This window comes from Nerophis lumbriciformis, linkage group LG30, assembly GCF_033978685.3.
Source record: "Nerophis lumbriciformis linkage group LG30, RoL_Nlum_v2.1, whole genome shotgun sequence".
Taxonomy (NCBI): domain Eukaryota; kingdom Metazoa; phylum Chordata; class Actinopteri; order Syngnathiformes; family Syngnathidae; genus Nerophis; species Nerophis lumbriciformis.
The window spans coordinates 32,662,345-32,679,821 of NC_084577.2; the positions used below are offsets into that span (position 1 = coordinate 32,662,345).

Here is a 17,477-nt window from a genome sequence, read left to right on the forward strand (position 1 = left end):
GCTAGAAGTTGATGAAGGACTACAAGGAAGAAGTTGCTAGAAGTTGATGAAGGAGCACAAGGAAGAAGTTGCTAGAAGTTGATGAAGGAGCACAAGGAAGAAGTTGCTAGAAGTTGATGAAGGACTACAAGGAAGAAGTTGCTAGAAGTTGATGAAGGACTACAAGGAAGAAGTTGCTAGACGTTGATGAAGGACTACAAGGAAGAAGTTGCTAGAAGTTGATGAAGGACTACAAGGAAGAAGTTGCTAGAAGTTGATGAAGGACTACAAGGAAGAAGTTGCTAGAAGTTGATGAAGGACTACAAGGAAGAAGTTGCTAGAAGTTGATGAAGGACTACAAGGAAGAAGTTGCTAGAAGTTGATGAAGGACTACAAGGAAGAAGTTGCTAGAAGTTGATGAAGGACTACAAGGAAGAAGTTGCTAGAAGTTGATGAAGGACTACAAGGAAGCAGTTGCTAGAAGTTGATGAAGGAGCACAAGGAAGAAGTTGCTAGAAGTTGATGAAGGAGCACAGGGAAGAAGATGTCCTCAGGCACAAAGATGGTCTTCCTCCAGAAGTGGGCTGTACTTCTCAGGATCCTGGCTCTGAGACAAAAGAAGGGCCATCAGGACATTTGAGTGACAGTTCACCGGCTAGCTCACTGGCTAGCTCACTGGCTAGCTCTTACTTTCGTGGGCTGGTTGTTGCGCCTCAGAGCCTTGATGGACAACACGCAGGAGCTTATGGTCAGGCAGAGCTCCAGGACAGCCAGCACTATCAGGACCCCGTTGATGCCTCTCACCAGCATCTGATCAACGCCACATCATAGAAGTCAATAATAATAATAATAATAATAATGCATTGTTAATCATGATAAGCATTGTTAATCATGACAATCGTTGTTAATCATGACAATCATTGTTAATCATGACAATTATTGTTATTCATGATAATCATTGTTAATCATAATTAGCATTGTTAATCATAATAAGCATTGTTAATCATGATAAGCATTGTTAATCATGACAATCATAAGCATTACTAATCATGACAATCATTGTTAATCATGATAATCATAAGCATTGTTGATCATGATAATCATTGTTAATCATGACAATCATTGTTACTCATGATAATCATTGTTAATCATGATAATCATAAGCATTGCTAATCATGACAATCATTGTTAATCATGATAAGCATTGTTAATCATGACTGTCATTGTTAATCATGATAATCATAAGCAATGTTAATCATGATAATCATGACAATCATTGTTAATCATGATAATCATTGTTAGTCATGATAATCATTGTTAATCATGACAATCATTGTTAATCATGATAATCATTGTTACTCATGACAATCATTGTTACTCATGACAATCATTGTTAATCATGACAATCACTGTTAATCATGATAATCATTGTTAATCATGACAATCGTTAATCATGATAATCGTTGTTACTCATGATAATCATTGTTAATCATGACAATTGTTATTCATGATAATCATTGTTAATCATAATTAGCATTGTTAATCATAATAAGCATTGTTAATCATGACAATCACTGTTAATCATGATAATCATAAGCATTGCTAATCACGACAATCATTGTTAATCATGATAATCATTGTTAGTCATGACAATCATTGTTAATCATGACAATCATAAGCATTGTTAATCATGATAATCATGACAATCATTGTTAATCATGATAATCATTGTTAGTCATGATAATCATTGTTAGTCATGATAATCATTGCTAATCATGAAAATTATAAGCATTGTTAATCATGATAATCATGACAATCATTGTTAGTCATGATAATCATTGTTAATCATGATAATCATTGTTAATCAGGAAAATCATAAGCATTGTTAATCATGATAATCATGACAATCATTGTTAATCATGACAATCATTGTTAATCATGATAATCCTTGTTAATCATGACAATCATTGTTAATCATGACAATCATTGTTAATCATGACAATCATTGTTAATCATGACAATCACTGTTAATCATGATAATCATTGTTAATCATGACAATCATTGATGGAGTTTTCTTGGCTGACAGAAAGTGAATAGTTTTCATTAAACAAAGACTGTGTTATTGTTTGAGCTATGGCGCCATCTCTTGGAGCAGTTCACTCAGTGCAGGTGCTGCAGTGTCCTTCCATTTAGTCTTTTCAATCATCCATAGTGTTTCTACTGGAACAGATTCTTCACTCATCACTCCGAGCAACATTCACAACTTTTACTAAAACAATTCTTACTTACTGAAGCGTCACACGTGTGAAGGAGTCTATATTTCTACATGCTATCGTAATGTAATCAAGTTAGCATTAGCTACTATGCTAACATGTTAACGAGTGTCTGTCAGTACTGTGGCATTATTTTTGTACTGTTTCACTTTCGCTAATTCCTCAGTGAATTCACCAAGACGTCAGCGTGGAGTTATTGTATATAGTATTGTATATAGTCATGTATATAGTATTGTATATAGTAATGTATATAGTAATGTATATAGTAATGTATATAGTATTGTATATAGTAATGTATATAGTAATGTATATAGTATTGTACATAGAGCTAGCTTGTGCAGCTAGCAGGTCCATGACCATGACTTCTGTTTTGTCTGAGCAGCCGTTTTACTGCCGTGTTACAGACATACACTGTTTGGAAGCAATTTAAGTAACAACATAAATCGACATTTACAGAATATTTCTGTGTAAATAACTCATTTTACAACATAGATAATATATGGAAACTTTTTTTTTCTTGGGAAAATATAGCGGGTGCAGCTAATTAGGTGAATGTGGTCATCAGTCCAGGGTGACAGCTAGTAGCTAACTAGGTCAGGGGTCGGCAACCTTTACCACTCAAAGAGCCATTTTGACCAGTTTCACAAATGAAAGAAAACAATGGGAGCCACAAAACTCTTTTGAAATTTAAAATGAAATAACAGCAGAACAAATACCCAGAATCCCATGCAGCCCTAACTCTTCCGGGCTACATTATATACCCCCGCTACCACCAAACCCCGCCCACCTCAATCGACGCACGGGGGGGGGGGGGGGTTTGGTGGTAGCGGGGGTGTATAACGTAGCCCGGAAGAGTTAGGGCTGCATGGGATTCTGGGTATTTGTTCTGTTGTGTTTATGTTGTGTTACGGTGCGTATGTTCTCCCAAAATGTGTTTGTCATTCTTGTTTGGTGTGGGTTCACAGTGTGGCGCATATTAGTAAGAGTGTTAAAGTTGTTTTATACGGCCGTCATCAGTCCAGGGTGACAGCTAGTAACTAACTAGGTGAATGTGGTCATCAGTCCAGGGTGACAGCTAGTAACTAACTAGGTGAATGTGGTCATCAGTCCAGGGTGACAGCTAGTAACTAACTAGGTGAATGTGGTCATCAGTCCAGGGTGACAGCTAGTAACTAACTAGGTGAATGTGGTCATCAGTCCAGGGTGACAGCTAGTAACTAACTAGGTGAACTGTACTACACACCAGCATAAAACTAAAGTAGGGCCCTCAGCAGCATTTTATTTGGGCCCCCCCCCATTAAAAAAAATGTTGCCAGTTTGTGAAAAATGTTTTCAGTCAAAGTTGAATTGATTTGAGGAATATTTTGTACTAAAACAAACTGATGGAAAATACATTGTTTAATAATAATTGTTAAAAATATTGAATTTTTTATTGTTGTAGTGATAAAAAATAGTTACACATTTTAGATAATAAAGTATACAAATGTACGATTTACTGAAAATGTTAAATGCATTTTTTTAAATAATGTTATTAATATGTAGGTGGATTTTATAGTTACATATTTTAGATAATATTTACTGAAAATGTCTTGTAAATGAAATGTGTTTTTCAAAAAATAATATTTAGGTGAGTTTTCAAAAATGATTGAATTTGTTATTATTGTGCTGATTAAAAAAATGATTATAGAGCTTACTGAAAATAGCTTGCAAAATAAATTGTTTTTAATTAATATTATTCTCATTTAGGTTGGTTTTACAAAAAGTCTTTCATTCATTATTGTTGTGGTGATAAAAATGATCAAATATTTGAAATAGTATTGTGAGTGTGAATGTTGTCTGTCTATCTGTGTTGGCCCTGCGATGAGCTGGCGACTTGTCCAGGGTGTACCCCGCCTTCCGCCCGATTGTAGCTGAGATAGGCTCCAGCGCCCCCCCAAAGGGAATAAGCGGTAGAAAATGGATGGATGGGATGGACTATTAAATTGAACTTTGCAAAAACCTTAACTGCAAAGTTCCGAGCAGGAATCGGACCCCAAAATGTTCCGTTATTGTCATCAGTGACAGAGCAGGAAGGGGCTAGGAATATTTGTCATGTCATTCATGAATTGACATTTTAAAAGCACAAAACGGGGCCCCCGCGGATGGCAAGGCCCGAGTGACCCGTGAATGAGCCCAGAATTCCTCTCTTAAGGACGTTTTATATCTTTTTTTGTTTTTACCAAAAGTCTTTTCCTTTCCTTTGTTTTGGTACATCGAGGGGAACTAAATTCTATACGTTCTAAATGTTAACTTGGACCTAGAACACTTTTGACTGTGGAACAGATGAATGAAGATAACATGTCCATGTTTTGCAAGGAAACACTTTGGAAGAGATGTGATGTAGACATAATAAACACTTACCAAAAACAAATCTTTGCCCTCCAAGCATCGCTCCTTCATGCGCTCCTCACTGGAGCTCATGGTGGGCTTGGGCGTGGGGTTGGGTCTTCTCCTCCAGTAGTAATCATCTCGGTCAGGGTTACACAAGAACCACAAGTTGATGTGTGTCAAGTTGAGGGTGTAGAGTACGATGGCGGTGATGGCAAAGGCCACGCCCACCATGTTCAGTATCACATTGACAGTCACCTGCCAATCAAATGACAAATGATTATTATCAAGAACAACACGCTTTTAAAAAGGCGCGGTCATTACTTAGGGATGTATAAAGTTAGGATGTCCCTCATAATGTGTACAAAATAATAAATGACACAATATGTTACTGCAAGACGACTAATTAGGAGTCTTTGTTTGTTTACTTACCGTATTTTCCGCACTATAAGGCGCACCTAAAAACCACAAATTTTCTCAAAAGCTGACAGTGCGCCTTATAACCCGATGCGCTTTATATATGGATAAATATTATATTATTCATTTTCATAAAGTTTCGGTCTCGCAACTTCGGTAAACAGCCGCCATCTTTTTTCCCGGTAGAACAGGAAGCGCTTCTTCTTCTACGCAAGCAACTGCCAAGGCAAGCACCCGCCCCCATAGAACAGGAAGCGCTTCTTCTTCTACTGTAAGCAACCACCCGCCCGCGTAGAAGAAGAAAAAGCGCGCGGATATTACCGTACGGTACGTTTCATTTCCTTTGTGTGTTTACATCTGTAAAGACCACAAAATGGCTCCTACTAAGCGACAGGGATCCGGTTCATGAAAAGACGCAATCTCTCCATCCGCACACGGATTACTATTTCACAGCAACTGATATTCCTGTGAACCGCACTGTGGATACAACGGGAGCACGTACGGTGAATATTCGCACCACAGGGAATGAGAAGTCATCCTTCACTGTGGTTCTAGCTTGCCATGCTAATGGCCAGAAACTTCCACCCATGGTGATATTCAAAAGGAAGACCTTGCCAAAAGAGACCTTTCCAGCCGGCGTCATCATAAAAGCTAACTCGAAGGGATGGATGAAGAAAAGATGAGCGAGTGGTTAAGGTAAGTTTAAGTTTACGCGAAGAGGCCGGGTGGCTTTTTTCACGCAGCTCTGTCCATGTTGATATACGATTCCATGCGCGCCCACATCACGCTGGTTTTAATATATTATTAAAGTTTGACTGACCTATTTGACTGTTTTTTTGACATTCCTTTAGCGCAGTTAGATGCGGCTTACAACACGGGGCGGCTTATAGGTGGACAAAGTTTTGAAATATGCCGTTCATTGAAGGCGCGGCTTATAACCCAGGGTGGCTTATGGTGCGGAAAATACAGTACTACTAAAAGACAAGTTGTCTATTTTATTTAAGGACTAAATGACAATAATAAACATATGTTTCATCTACACTAACATTTTTTTGTTCAAATAAAGACAATAATGACATTTTTTGGGGTCCCCTTTATTTAGAAAAGTCTCGAAATACATTTAGGTTCCGGCACCAAAATATTGGTATGGGGACAACAGCAGTGTGTAGTGTGTGTTCTACAAAGATTGGTATGGGGACAACAGCAGTGTGTGGTGTGTGTTCTACAAAGATTGGTATGGGGACAACAGCAGTTTGTAGTGTGTGTTCTACAAAGATTGGTATGGGGACAACAGCAGTGTGTAGTGTGTGTTCTACAAAGATTGGTATGGGGACAAGAGCAGTGTGTGGTGTGTTCTACAAAGATTGGTATGGGGACAACAGCAGTGTGTAGTGTGTGTTTTACAAAGATTGGTATGGGGACAAGAGTAGTGTGTAGTGTGTGTTTTACAAAGATTGGTATGGGGACAAGAGCAGTGTGTGGTGTGTGTTCTACAAAGATTGGTATGGGGACAAGAGCAGTGTGTAGTGTGTGTTCTACAAAGATTGGTATGGGGACAGCAGCAGTGTGTGGTGTGTGTTCTACAAAGATTGGTATGGGGACAAGAGCAGTGTGTAGTGTGTGTTCTACAAAGATTGGTATGGGGACAAGAGAAGTGTGTGGTGTGTGTTTTACAAAGATTGGTATGGGGACAAGAGCAGTGTGTGGTGTGTGTTCTACAAAAATTGGTATGGGGACAAGAGCAGTGTGTGGTGTGTGTTCTACAAAAACTGGTATGGGGACAAGAGCAGTGTGTGGTGTGTGTTCTACAAAGATTGGTATGGGGACAAGAGCAGTGTGTGGTATGTGTTTTACAAAAATTGGTATGGGGACAAGAGCAGTGTGTGGTGTGTGGTCTACAAAGATTGGTATGGGGACAAGAGCAGTGTGTGGTGTGTTTTCTACAAAGATTGGTATGGGGACAAGAGCAGTGTGTAGTGTGTTTTCTACAAAGATTGGTATGTGGACAAGAGTAGTGTGTGGTGTGTGTGTTCTACAAAGATTGGTATGGGGACAAGAGCAGTGTGTGGTGTGTGTTCTACAAAGATTGGTATGGGGACAGCAGCAGTGTGTGGTGTGTGTTCTACAAAGATTGGTATGGGGACAAGAGCAGTGTGTAGTGTGTGTTCTACAAAGATTGGTATGGGGACAAGAGTAGTGTGTGGTGTGTGTTCTACAAAGATTGGTATGGGGACAAGAGTAGTGTGTGGTGTGTGTTCTACAAAGATTGGTATGGGGACAAGAGTAGTGTGTGGTGTGTGTTCTACAAAGATTGGTATGGGACAACAGCAGTGTGTGGTGTGTGTGTTCTACAAAGATTGGTATGGGGACAAGAGCAGTGTGTGGTGTGTGTTCTACAAAGATTGGTATGGGGACAAGAGCAGTGTGTAGTGTGTTTTCTACAAGGATTGGTATGGGGACAACAGCAGTGTGTGTTCTACAAAGATTGGTATGGGGACAAGAGAAGTGTGTGGTGTGTGTTTTACAAAGATTGGTATGGGGACAAGAGTAGTGTGTGGTGTGTGTTCTACAAAGATTGGTATGGGGACAAGAGCAGTGTGTGGTGTGTGTTCTACAAAGATTGGTATGGGGACAAGAGCAGTGTGTGGTGTGTGTTCTACAAAAATTGGTATGGGGACAAGAGAAGTGTGTGGTGTGTGTTTTACAAAGATTGGTATGGGGACAAGAGCAGTGTGTGGTGTGTGTTCTACAAAGATTGGTATGGGGACAAGAGCAGTGTGTGGTGTGTGTTTTACAAAGATTGGTATGGGGACAAGAGTAGTGTGTGGTGTGTGTTCTACAAATGCAAAGACTCAGTGATCAAGTGTTCAAATACGTGATAGATCAAGTTGAGCTAGCATAGTTAGCATACATCGATCTATTGCTTTTAGCATCTTCAATGGTCAAAATGTATTAAATTGCTACTACAGTAAATTCCGGACTGTACGCTGCTAATTTTTTCCCTACACTTTGAACCATGCGGCTTATGAAATGTGACAGCTAATTTATGGATTTTTAATCAATTATTTGCCATAATGTTTTGTGTTGACAATGTTTAATTAAACCCAAGCAGAGGACTGAAAAGGTGTGTTATTGTTTGTGCTATAGTGTCATCTTTTAGAGGAGTTCTCTCACTGCAGATTCAACGAGTTGAAAATGTACTTCCTGTTTTTCCTTAAACCGGGAGTAAAACCGCCCAAAGGATTTATCATTCATCTTTCCAAGCAAGGTTTGTAAGTTTTACAATATAACTAAAACAATTCTTACTTACTAAACTGTCCCATGTGTGATGTCTGTAGGAGAGTTTTCATGCATATTTCTACATGCTATCATAATGTAATGAAGCGTCATTAGCATTAGCTAATATGCTAACACACCTACGAGTGTCTGTGTTGGTATTATTAACTTACAATGGCATTCTTTTTGTATTGTTTCACTTTCACAAATTCCTCAGTAAATTCACCAAGACGTCACCGTGGAGTTATTGAGTCTGTTTAGCTGATTGGAGAGCGAGCTTGCACAGCTAGTGGGTCCATGACCACGACTTCTGTTTTGTTTGAGCAGCCGTTTTACTGCCGTGTTACAGACACTGTTTGGAAACAATGAAGGTATGTAAATAAACATCTACAGAATGTTTGTGTGTAAATAAGTCATTCCACAACATATATATCTGCCACTTATAGGCCAGTGCAGCTAATTATGGAAACATCTTCTTTTCTAGCACTACTGAGAAAAATACTTTGGATCTGTCACCATCCCCTCAGACTGCAGCTGTCCTATCTACGTCTGAGAGCATAAAATGATGTCTTCTACGACTCTGAACAGTCCAGTTGCGATGCTTTCAATGCCTTGAGAAGAGAATGAGGTGATGAGTGAAGATAGTCACAGGTAGGACTTTTTGGAAGGGTTTACTACCAAAAAGCAAGGTCTGACTGCATTATCAGTGATGGCTGCATACAGCAGACGATGTTCACTGCATAAAGAATATCAAAATGTCTCACGGGAATACAATCTTTAGCCGTGTAAACACAGCTGTGGAAAGATCGGCTTGGCTTGGATTACCAATCAGTTCAAAAAAGGTAAATATTTGATGGCATTATCGAGATGGGGACAAGTCCAGGAGGAGTAGTGGCTTTTGGCATGTTTAGAAAAGAAGATGTATTCATGAAATACACATATTACTATCATTTGCTAACACAAAAGCTACAACGTAGAAGCTTAGCATTCATCGACCTACATTGGATTGCATAAAGCATCAAAATGTATTAGATTGCTATTACAGTCAATTCCGCTAAATTTGTCTACACTTTGAACCCTGCGGCTTATGGAACGGTGCAGCTAATTTATGGATATTTGCCATAATGTTTTGTGTTCACAATGTTTAATTAAACCCAAGCAGAGGACTGAAACGGCGTGTTATTGTTTGTGCTATAGCACAAATGCATCTTACAATTGATTTTAAAACCTTGCTGTTTGTTTTTAAAGCTTTACATGGACTGGCACCTCAGTATATCTCAGACCTCATCCAAATGTACAATCCTGCGCGCGCTCCGAGGTCCGAGAGCCAGCTCCAGCTCGTGGTGCCCAAGACCAGACTTAAAACCAGGGGAGACAGGGCCTTCTCTGGAACACTCTGCCCCTCCATGTTCAAACTGCTCCCACAGTGGACTGTTTTAAGTCTCGTCTTAAGACCCACTTTTATTCTTTGGCTTTTAACACTACGTGACTTGTGTGCTCCTCTGTGTTTTTAAAATGTTGATTTCTATTTACTGTTTTAATTGGTTTTACCCTTTAAAATTGTTTTTAATCATATTTATTTTATATTGTTTTTTATATGTATTTATTTTATTCAGTCATTGGTGGAGCTAAGGATAATATTTGAATATTGTTTTCAATATTGTTGTGCAGCACTTTGGAAACATTTTGTTGTTTAAATGTGCTATATAAATAAAGTGCATTGGATTGGATAGTGCCATCTTTTAGAGGAGTTCGCTTGCTGCAGATTCTACGAGTTGAAAATGTACCTCCTGTTTTTCCTTAAACCGGAAGTAAAACAGTCCATAGTTTTTCTTATCATTCATCTTTCCAAGCAAGGTTTGTAAGTTTTACAATATAACTAAAGCAATTCTTACTTACTAAACTGTCCCATGTGTGATGTCTGTAGGAGTGTTTTCATGCATATTTCTACATGCTATCATAATGTAATGAAGCTAGCGTCATTAGCGTTAGCTAGTGATGGGTCCGGCAACACCGGTGCATCGGCGCATGCGTCGAGCTCATAGAGCGAAACCCTGTGTCGGTGCGCGTACCGCTTTTAGAAAGTCACGTGACCGATCATGAGCTGTTTTGGTCACGTGACCGATACGCCAACTGTGTCGCCTCCTCTGTGCCCTGTGAGCGGCTCTTTTCTACAGCCGGAGAAATAATAACTAAGAAGAGAAATCGTCTAAAATGTAATACGTCGGAATTTTTTTTTTTTTTTTGATAAAAATGTGTAAAAAAATAAAATAAAAACAATTCCCAGTCCACAATCATCCACAACACGTTCTCTTAGATGTCCATGTTATGATACATGTTCACATTATTTATTGACTGTATCTAAAAAAGATAAAAAATATATTTTTATTTAAATGAAGATATGAAATAATCCTAAATGAAATACAATGACTCGGTTTATATTATTGTATATACTAGGGCAGGAGTCACCAACGCGGTGCCCGCGGTCACCAGGTAGCCCGTAAGGACCAGATCAGTCGCCCGCTGGCCTGTTCTAAAAATAGCTCAAAGAGCAGCACTTACCAGTGAGCTGCCTCTATTTTTTAAATGTAATTTATTTACTAGCAAGCTGGTCTCGCTTTGCTCCACATTTTTAATTCTAAAAGAGACAAAACTCAAATAGAATTTGAAAATCCACGAAAATATTTTAAAGACTTGGTCTTCACTTGGAATAAGCGGTAGAAAATGGATGGATGGATGGGTCTTCACTTGTTTAAATAAATTCATTTATTTTTTACTTTGCTTCTTATTACTTTTAGAAATACAATTTTAGAGAAAAAATACAACCTTAAAAATGATTTTAGGATTTTTAAACAAATATACCTTTTTACCTTTTAAATTTCTTCCTCTTCTTTCCTGACAATTTAAATCAATGTTCAAGTAAGTAAAAGTTTTGTTTTTTTTATTGTAAAGAATAATAAATATTTTAGCTTCTGGTTTTTCGACGAAGAATATTTGTGAAATATTTCTTCAAACTTACTATGATTAAAATTCAAAAAAATTATTCTGGCAAATCTAGAAAATCTGTAGAATCAAATTTAAATCTTATTACAAAGTATTTTGAATTTCTTTTAAAAATTTTGTTCTGGAAAATCTAGAAGAAATACTGATTTGTCTTTGTTAGAAATATAGCTTGGTCCAATTTGTTAAATATTCTAACAAAGTGCAGATTGGACTTTAACCAATTTAAAACATGTCATCAAAATTCTAAAATGTATCTTAATCAGGAAAAATGACTAATGATGTTCCATAAATTCTTTTTTTAATTTTTTCAAAAAGATTCAAATTAGCTAGTTTTTCTCTTCTTTTTGTCAGTTGAATTTTGAATTTTAAAGAGTCGAAATTGAAGATAAACTATGTTTCAAAATTTTATTTGATTTTTTTTGGTGTGTTTTCTCCTCTTTTAAACCGTTCAATTAAGTGTTTTTTTCATCATTTATTCTCTACAAAAAACCTTCCGTAAAAGGAAAAAAAAAGTACGACGGAATGACAGACAGAAATACCCATTTTTTTATATATATAAATGTATTTATTTAGCTATTCTTGTTTAAATCACACTTACGTGTAACTTACAAATGACAATATATTTATTTATTTAAGTGTGTATCAAACTGGTAGCCCTTGGCATTAATCAGTACCCAAGAAGTAGTTTTTGGTTTCAAAAAGGTTGGTGACCCCTGTACTAGGGCATCAAATCAGTGTCAGTTGAGTCGGTCCATAGGTTGCCTGTAGGGATTTTTAATGTCCAGCAGATGTCAGTATTTAGTGACACAGTATCGACACAGTATCAATACAGTTTTGCAATGTGTCGAAACGCTTCATGACGCCTCATCGACCCACCACTAGCGTTAGCTAATATGCTAACACATCTACCAGTGTCTGGGTTAGTATTATTAACTTACAATGGCATTCTTTTTGTATTGTTTCACTTTCACAAATTCCTCAGTAAATTCACCAAGACGTCACAGTGGAGTTATTGAGTCTGATTGGAGAGCCAGCTTGAGCAGCTAGTGGCTCCATAACTTCTGTTTTGTTTCATCAGTCGTTTTACTGCCGTGTTAGAGACACCGTTTGGAAAAAAATAAGGTGTAAATTAAAGCTGCAAGCAGCGTTGGTCGGGCCCGCATATTTGGCAGGTGCTAGTACTAAGTGTCCCTATACTTTTGTCAAGTTTTAGTCCCAAGTGTCCCAATACTTTTGTCAAGTTTTAGTCCCAAGTGTCCCAATACTTTTGTCCAGTGTAAGTGTCCCAATACTTTTGTCCAGTGGTAGTCCCAAGTGTCCCAATACTTTTGTCTACTTTAAGTCCGAATTGTCCCAATACTTTTGTGTAGTGTACCTACCTTGTCTGCATTGTGTGGGCACGCTGGTGCTTCCTGCTTTTAAGCAGCCATCTTGAGAAAACAGCAGCGCAGCAGCATCAGCATCAGCGCAGCGGTTCTTTGAAGGCTCATAAAATCAAAACCGGAGCAGTTAGAAAAATTATTTCAATAATTTTTATTTGGAAGGGTTCAATCTCTCTCCTGTGTTAGTTTGAAGCTGAAACGACAAACGCGCTCAGAGGAGATAATGTTTGAAGAGAAGTGACCGGTTTATTAAAAAAAATTGTTTTGAAGGGGAAATTGCAAACTTCCTGTTGATCTTTGCTGAGGGTTGTCAATCTATGAAATGTAGGTCTAAGTAAGACCTACATAGAGGTTTTTGTTTCATGTCTCTCCGACCTTCCCAGTGGGAGTTACAGGCAGTTTTGTCATTGGTTTCTTCCGAGGAGCAGTTTTTTCTGCGTTTTATTAAAAAATTGCGGTAGAGCACAATTTTGAGATTTGGGGTTCGGTTTTTTCATTAGATCGCAATTTTAGCTAGTCCTGATGTGTGTGTTCAGTTTGGTGAGTTTTGAAGCATGTTAAGGGGGTCAAATTACAGCTCAAAGAGACAAAAGTGACTGTTTTTAGTACTTTTTTGTCTTGAAGGGGGAATTGCCAACTTCCTGTTGATTTTTGCCCGAGGATATACAATTATGAGAACTAGGTCTAAGTCAGACCTACATAGAGGTTTTTGTTTCATGTCTCTCCGACCTTCCTAGTGGGAGTTACAGGCAGTCTAGTTTTTTTTTTCCTAGGGGGCGCTAGAGCGCAATTTTGAGTTTTGAGGTTTGGTTTTTTGATAAAAAGTTTTGCCGTATATTACTGATGTGTGTGTAAAATTTGGTGAGTTTTGAAGTATGTTAAGGGGGTCAAATTACAGCGCAAAGTTGCGGAAGAATAATAATAATAATAATAATAAAACCTTAGAAATTCAATAGGTCCTTATGTCCCATTGCATAAGGACTCCCTTTGGGAGTCCTTATACAATGGGCCATGCGGGCCCTAATAAACATTTACAAAATGTTTTGTGTAAGTAACTCATTCAACAATGTTAATAACTGCGACTTGTGGATATGGAAAAATATGTTTTTCTTCTAAAATGGAGTGGGTGTAACTTATAGTCTGGAAAATGCAGTAATAAGGACTTTCTGATTGTGGTATTACAAAGTGAGGAGGCCACTCACCAGACATGGACTCGGGTACTTCTCGGACAAAATGCAGACGATGCCAAATAATATGAACTAGAAGAGAAGAAGATGATTTGAAGACTTCATAGGTCAATCATGTTGCAGCTGTAATTCAAAACAAGGGGCTTACCAATCCTCCCAGCCACTCAGGGAATGCAGTGTCATCCATCCGCCACCAGGAGGCAGGTCCTGTGCACAGGAGGATGGTGCCCAGGCCGATGTTGAGCAAGCCCAGCATTATATGAAGCGCCTAGGCAGAGGACACTTGGATTGGCATCACGCTCACATTGTTGACCATTGAAGTCTCACCCCGAGTGCAGACTGGGACGTCCCCATGGCCGCCCTGAGGTTCTGGGACACTGAGCAGCAGAAGGGGCTGTAGCACAGCCCGCACAGGATCTGGCACAGTGGAGGCAAACGACTCTTGGAGTCGGAGGTCAGCGTCATGACGGTGACCCCATCACTTCGCGTCACGGTCAAAGACATCCTGCCTGGGAAAGCAAAACATTGACTCCTGCATCAAAGTGCTTCATATGGATATTATTACAATACTTAGCAAGCCGTTGTTGATCCAGAAGTAAGTTGTCATTATAAGTCCATTTTTTTAACTGGATTTGAGCTATATGACTGGGACTGATGTTTTCTTAATGGTCGTCGCTTGGATCCCTTCCGAGGGGCAGTAGATATCAGTATCAGACTGATATTAGCGTTATGATGAGAATGATATTTGTCAGTTCTCCTCTATGTTTATTGTCACTAAGATCTAGTTTCTTGGAGTGTTGTTCGTATTGTTACATTCCTGTACTACTTATAAACTTGAAATGCATCATTGGAGACAAACAGGCCTTGGGGGGGGGGGGGGGGGGGGGGGAAATGATTTGAACGACAGCCAATAGTAGTTTTTGTTGAGTTATTTTGCACAACGACTACTGTATGGTTTGCCAACAATCGTATGTAATAACAGGGAATCATTTCATTAGGTTGATATTGTTCAATTGTCTTACATTGTTGTAATATATGGTTTATAGAAAAATATTGTTTGTTTTCCTTAAACCCCAACATTTTATTCAGATTATAATGGCCAGTAAATTGAAGGAAAATGACAAAATGTAGTTATTTTGCACTAATAACAAAAGAGAATAAGGAAATCCAGTTATTATTTTGTATGATGTTGCATATATTCCTAAATCATTGAAGAATACATTTGTTGGTACAAATGTTTCGGATAAAATATATTTATTTTTAATTCTAACTAGGATGAACAAATTAAAAAGCAAAATCATATAGTATATTTAGCTATATTGCAATGTACGTAAAAAAGAGAAAAAGGGAATAATTTTGGATGCTGTTTTTATATACATATATATATACACACACATGTATACATATATATATATATTTTTTCCTTACATATACTGTGTATATATATATATATATATATATATATATATATATATACACACACACACACACACACTATATATAATTGTAATTTTAATCTAATATTTTAAAACTGTATTTTGCTATGTATTTTAGTACTTGGTTATTTAACTTTTAAGTGCAATTATTTTATTTGAGCAGTGTTTTATTTTCCTATATTTCAAACACAGTGGTACTGTTCAAACTATGTGTAATGTTACAGAGGCTAAAGATAATAAAGACTGTGAAGAGTGCATATATACATATTTCAGAGTTATTTCTTTTTATTCATAGTTATATTTGAAACAGCTAGTGTTTTTCCATTTGTACTCTTTATATTTTTTTCATCTTATGTCTGCAAGTACACTGTGTGTGTTACCTTGAAGCTTATATCTTATCTACAGGAGAACAATAAGACCGTGTTCCTACCCTGACAGGTGGGGGCTTTCTTTTTGTGTAAGGAGTGGCCTATTTAGTTAGATCAACTCGGGCAGCCGATACGAATGTGTTGATTGAGTTGATCTCCCAAAGCTTTGGAATAAACTAGAAAATATACCTATTCTGTCCTGGTGATCCTTCTTACTCAGCTTATATGTCATCCAAACGAACTTGGGATTGACCAGCAACTTAGATTGGAGGAAGAACCGGTCGTGAGGCAACAATTCACTTGTTAAATAAAACCTCTGGCTGGTTTTAATGACTACGTAGGCCTACTATGCTACTGCATTTAATGTTGGTGATTATTGTGCTAAGGTTTTCCTCAGGTGGTACTTGGGTGTAAAAAGTTTGAGAACCATGCACTGGCTTTTCAACAGATCATAAAATTGTCTACCTAAAAGCAGTAATTAAGACTACAGTCAACCATTTAACTGAGAAATAAAATACACATCACGATATAAATCCTGTTAAAAACACTACATAGCCTACATACAACATAAACTATACTAGACAGAATTATCATTGTTAAAATATGCATTTTCTATGTTTGTTTCTTTATTTATTGTGATTAAATTAAACACATTAAATATTGAACGTGTATATAACAAAATGTGCTGCACTGCCACCTCTGGCCATTCACGGTACTGCTTTTATTTTGAAGAGAGACGACTTCCTTAAACGTTTCAAATGCTTCTTTCCAAGATGATTTGTTCGACAACAACACATTTAATCATCATAGAAGAAAACAGACGACAGCAACTGATCAAAAATGTGGCGTCGTTGTTGACATTTCTACAAAGTCGTCGACGTCATGAAATGGCGGCTGTGAACAATAAAACCTCACCTGACCTGACTTACCTTTTAGGATGACCGGGAACAATACAACCTAACACCAAAGTACAAACTTACACTTTACGATGACTTTCTGCAGATTGAAATCGGTGTAAATGAGGAGAATTCAAGCAGAAATGAAGTTTGGTGCGTTTAGAAGAGGAAGGAAGACTTTTGGACTTCCAGTCAGATCCTCCTCTTTTATGACGTCATCAAACACCCTTCCTGCTTTATTTTAAAACAAACATGCGAACAATAACAATCAAAACAAGTACGATACATGTTCCACGCTTATGGCTTTTAAGAATATAATTTTTCAAGTTGAAAAATATTCTCTTTATTTATTTGCGTCACTTTCAAAGCGTCTAAAACAACTTCACACCTTCATAATATGTACAATATTTACTGGATTTTCAGCACATTGACAGCAACCCCCCCCCCCCCCTTGACCCGAGAGGGACAAGCGGTAGAAATGGATGGATTTCCGTTTCCAGAGCAGCACACTTGCGACTTCTGGCAACAACTTTGTGTCCTACTCCCAGAACCAAACTGTGTTTTCTAATCATGCCAGACTCGGTAACAAACAACAAAGACGACCATTTTTGGACAAATGAGATTTCACAACCGCATATACGGGTATAACCGGTATAGCTCGGTTGGTAGAGTGGCCATGCCAGCAACTTGAGGGTTGCAGGTTCGATACCCGCTTCCACCATCCTAGTCACTGCCATTGTGTCCTTGGGCAAGACACTTGACCCAGTGCCACCCACACTGCTTTAAATGGAACTTACATATTGGCTTTCACTATGTAAAGCACTATTTAAATATAATTCACTTCTTTTTGAAGCTGAACATACTGAGGATGAACAACTGCTTCTAGAAGCCA

General features: G+C 37.9%; 1 protein-coding gene across 2 annotated transcripts; it reads right to left on the reverse strand.

The window, feature by feature from the left end:
* Window positions 1-301: 301 nt before the first annotated feature.
* On the reverse strand, window positions 302-16,812 carry LOC133579877 (uncharacterized). 2 transcript variants are annotated; one of them, XM_061934132.2, is made up of 7 exons: window positions 16,670-16,797; window positions 14,213-14,390; window positions 14,034-14,153; window positions 13,901-13,957; window positions 4,654-4,878; window positions 670-789; window positions 302-586 (listed from the first exon to the last, which is right to left on the reverse strand). In XM_061934132.2, the coding sequence occupies exons 2-7, from the start codon at window positions 14,387-14,389 to the stop codon at window positions 530-532; spliced, it is 756 nt and encodes a 251-aa protein (XP_061790116.2). In that variant the 5' UTR covers window position 14,390; window positions 16,670-16,797; the 3' UTR covers window positions 302-529. The 2 variants fall into 2 exon arrangements, with proteins under 2 accessions (XP_061790116.2, XP_061790117.2); XM_061934133.2 differs by having other exon boundaries at window positions 303-586; window positions 14,213-14,394; window positions 16,670-16,812.
* Window positions 16,813-17,477: the final 665 nt, after the last annotated feature.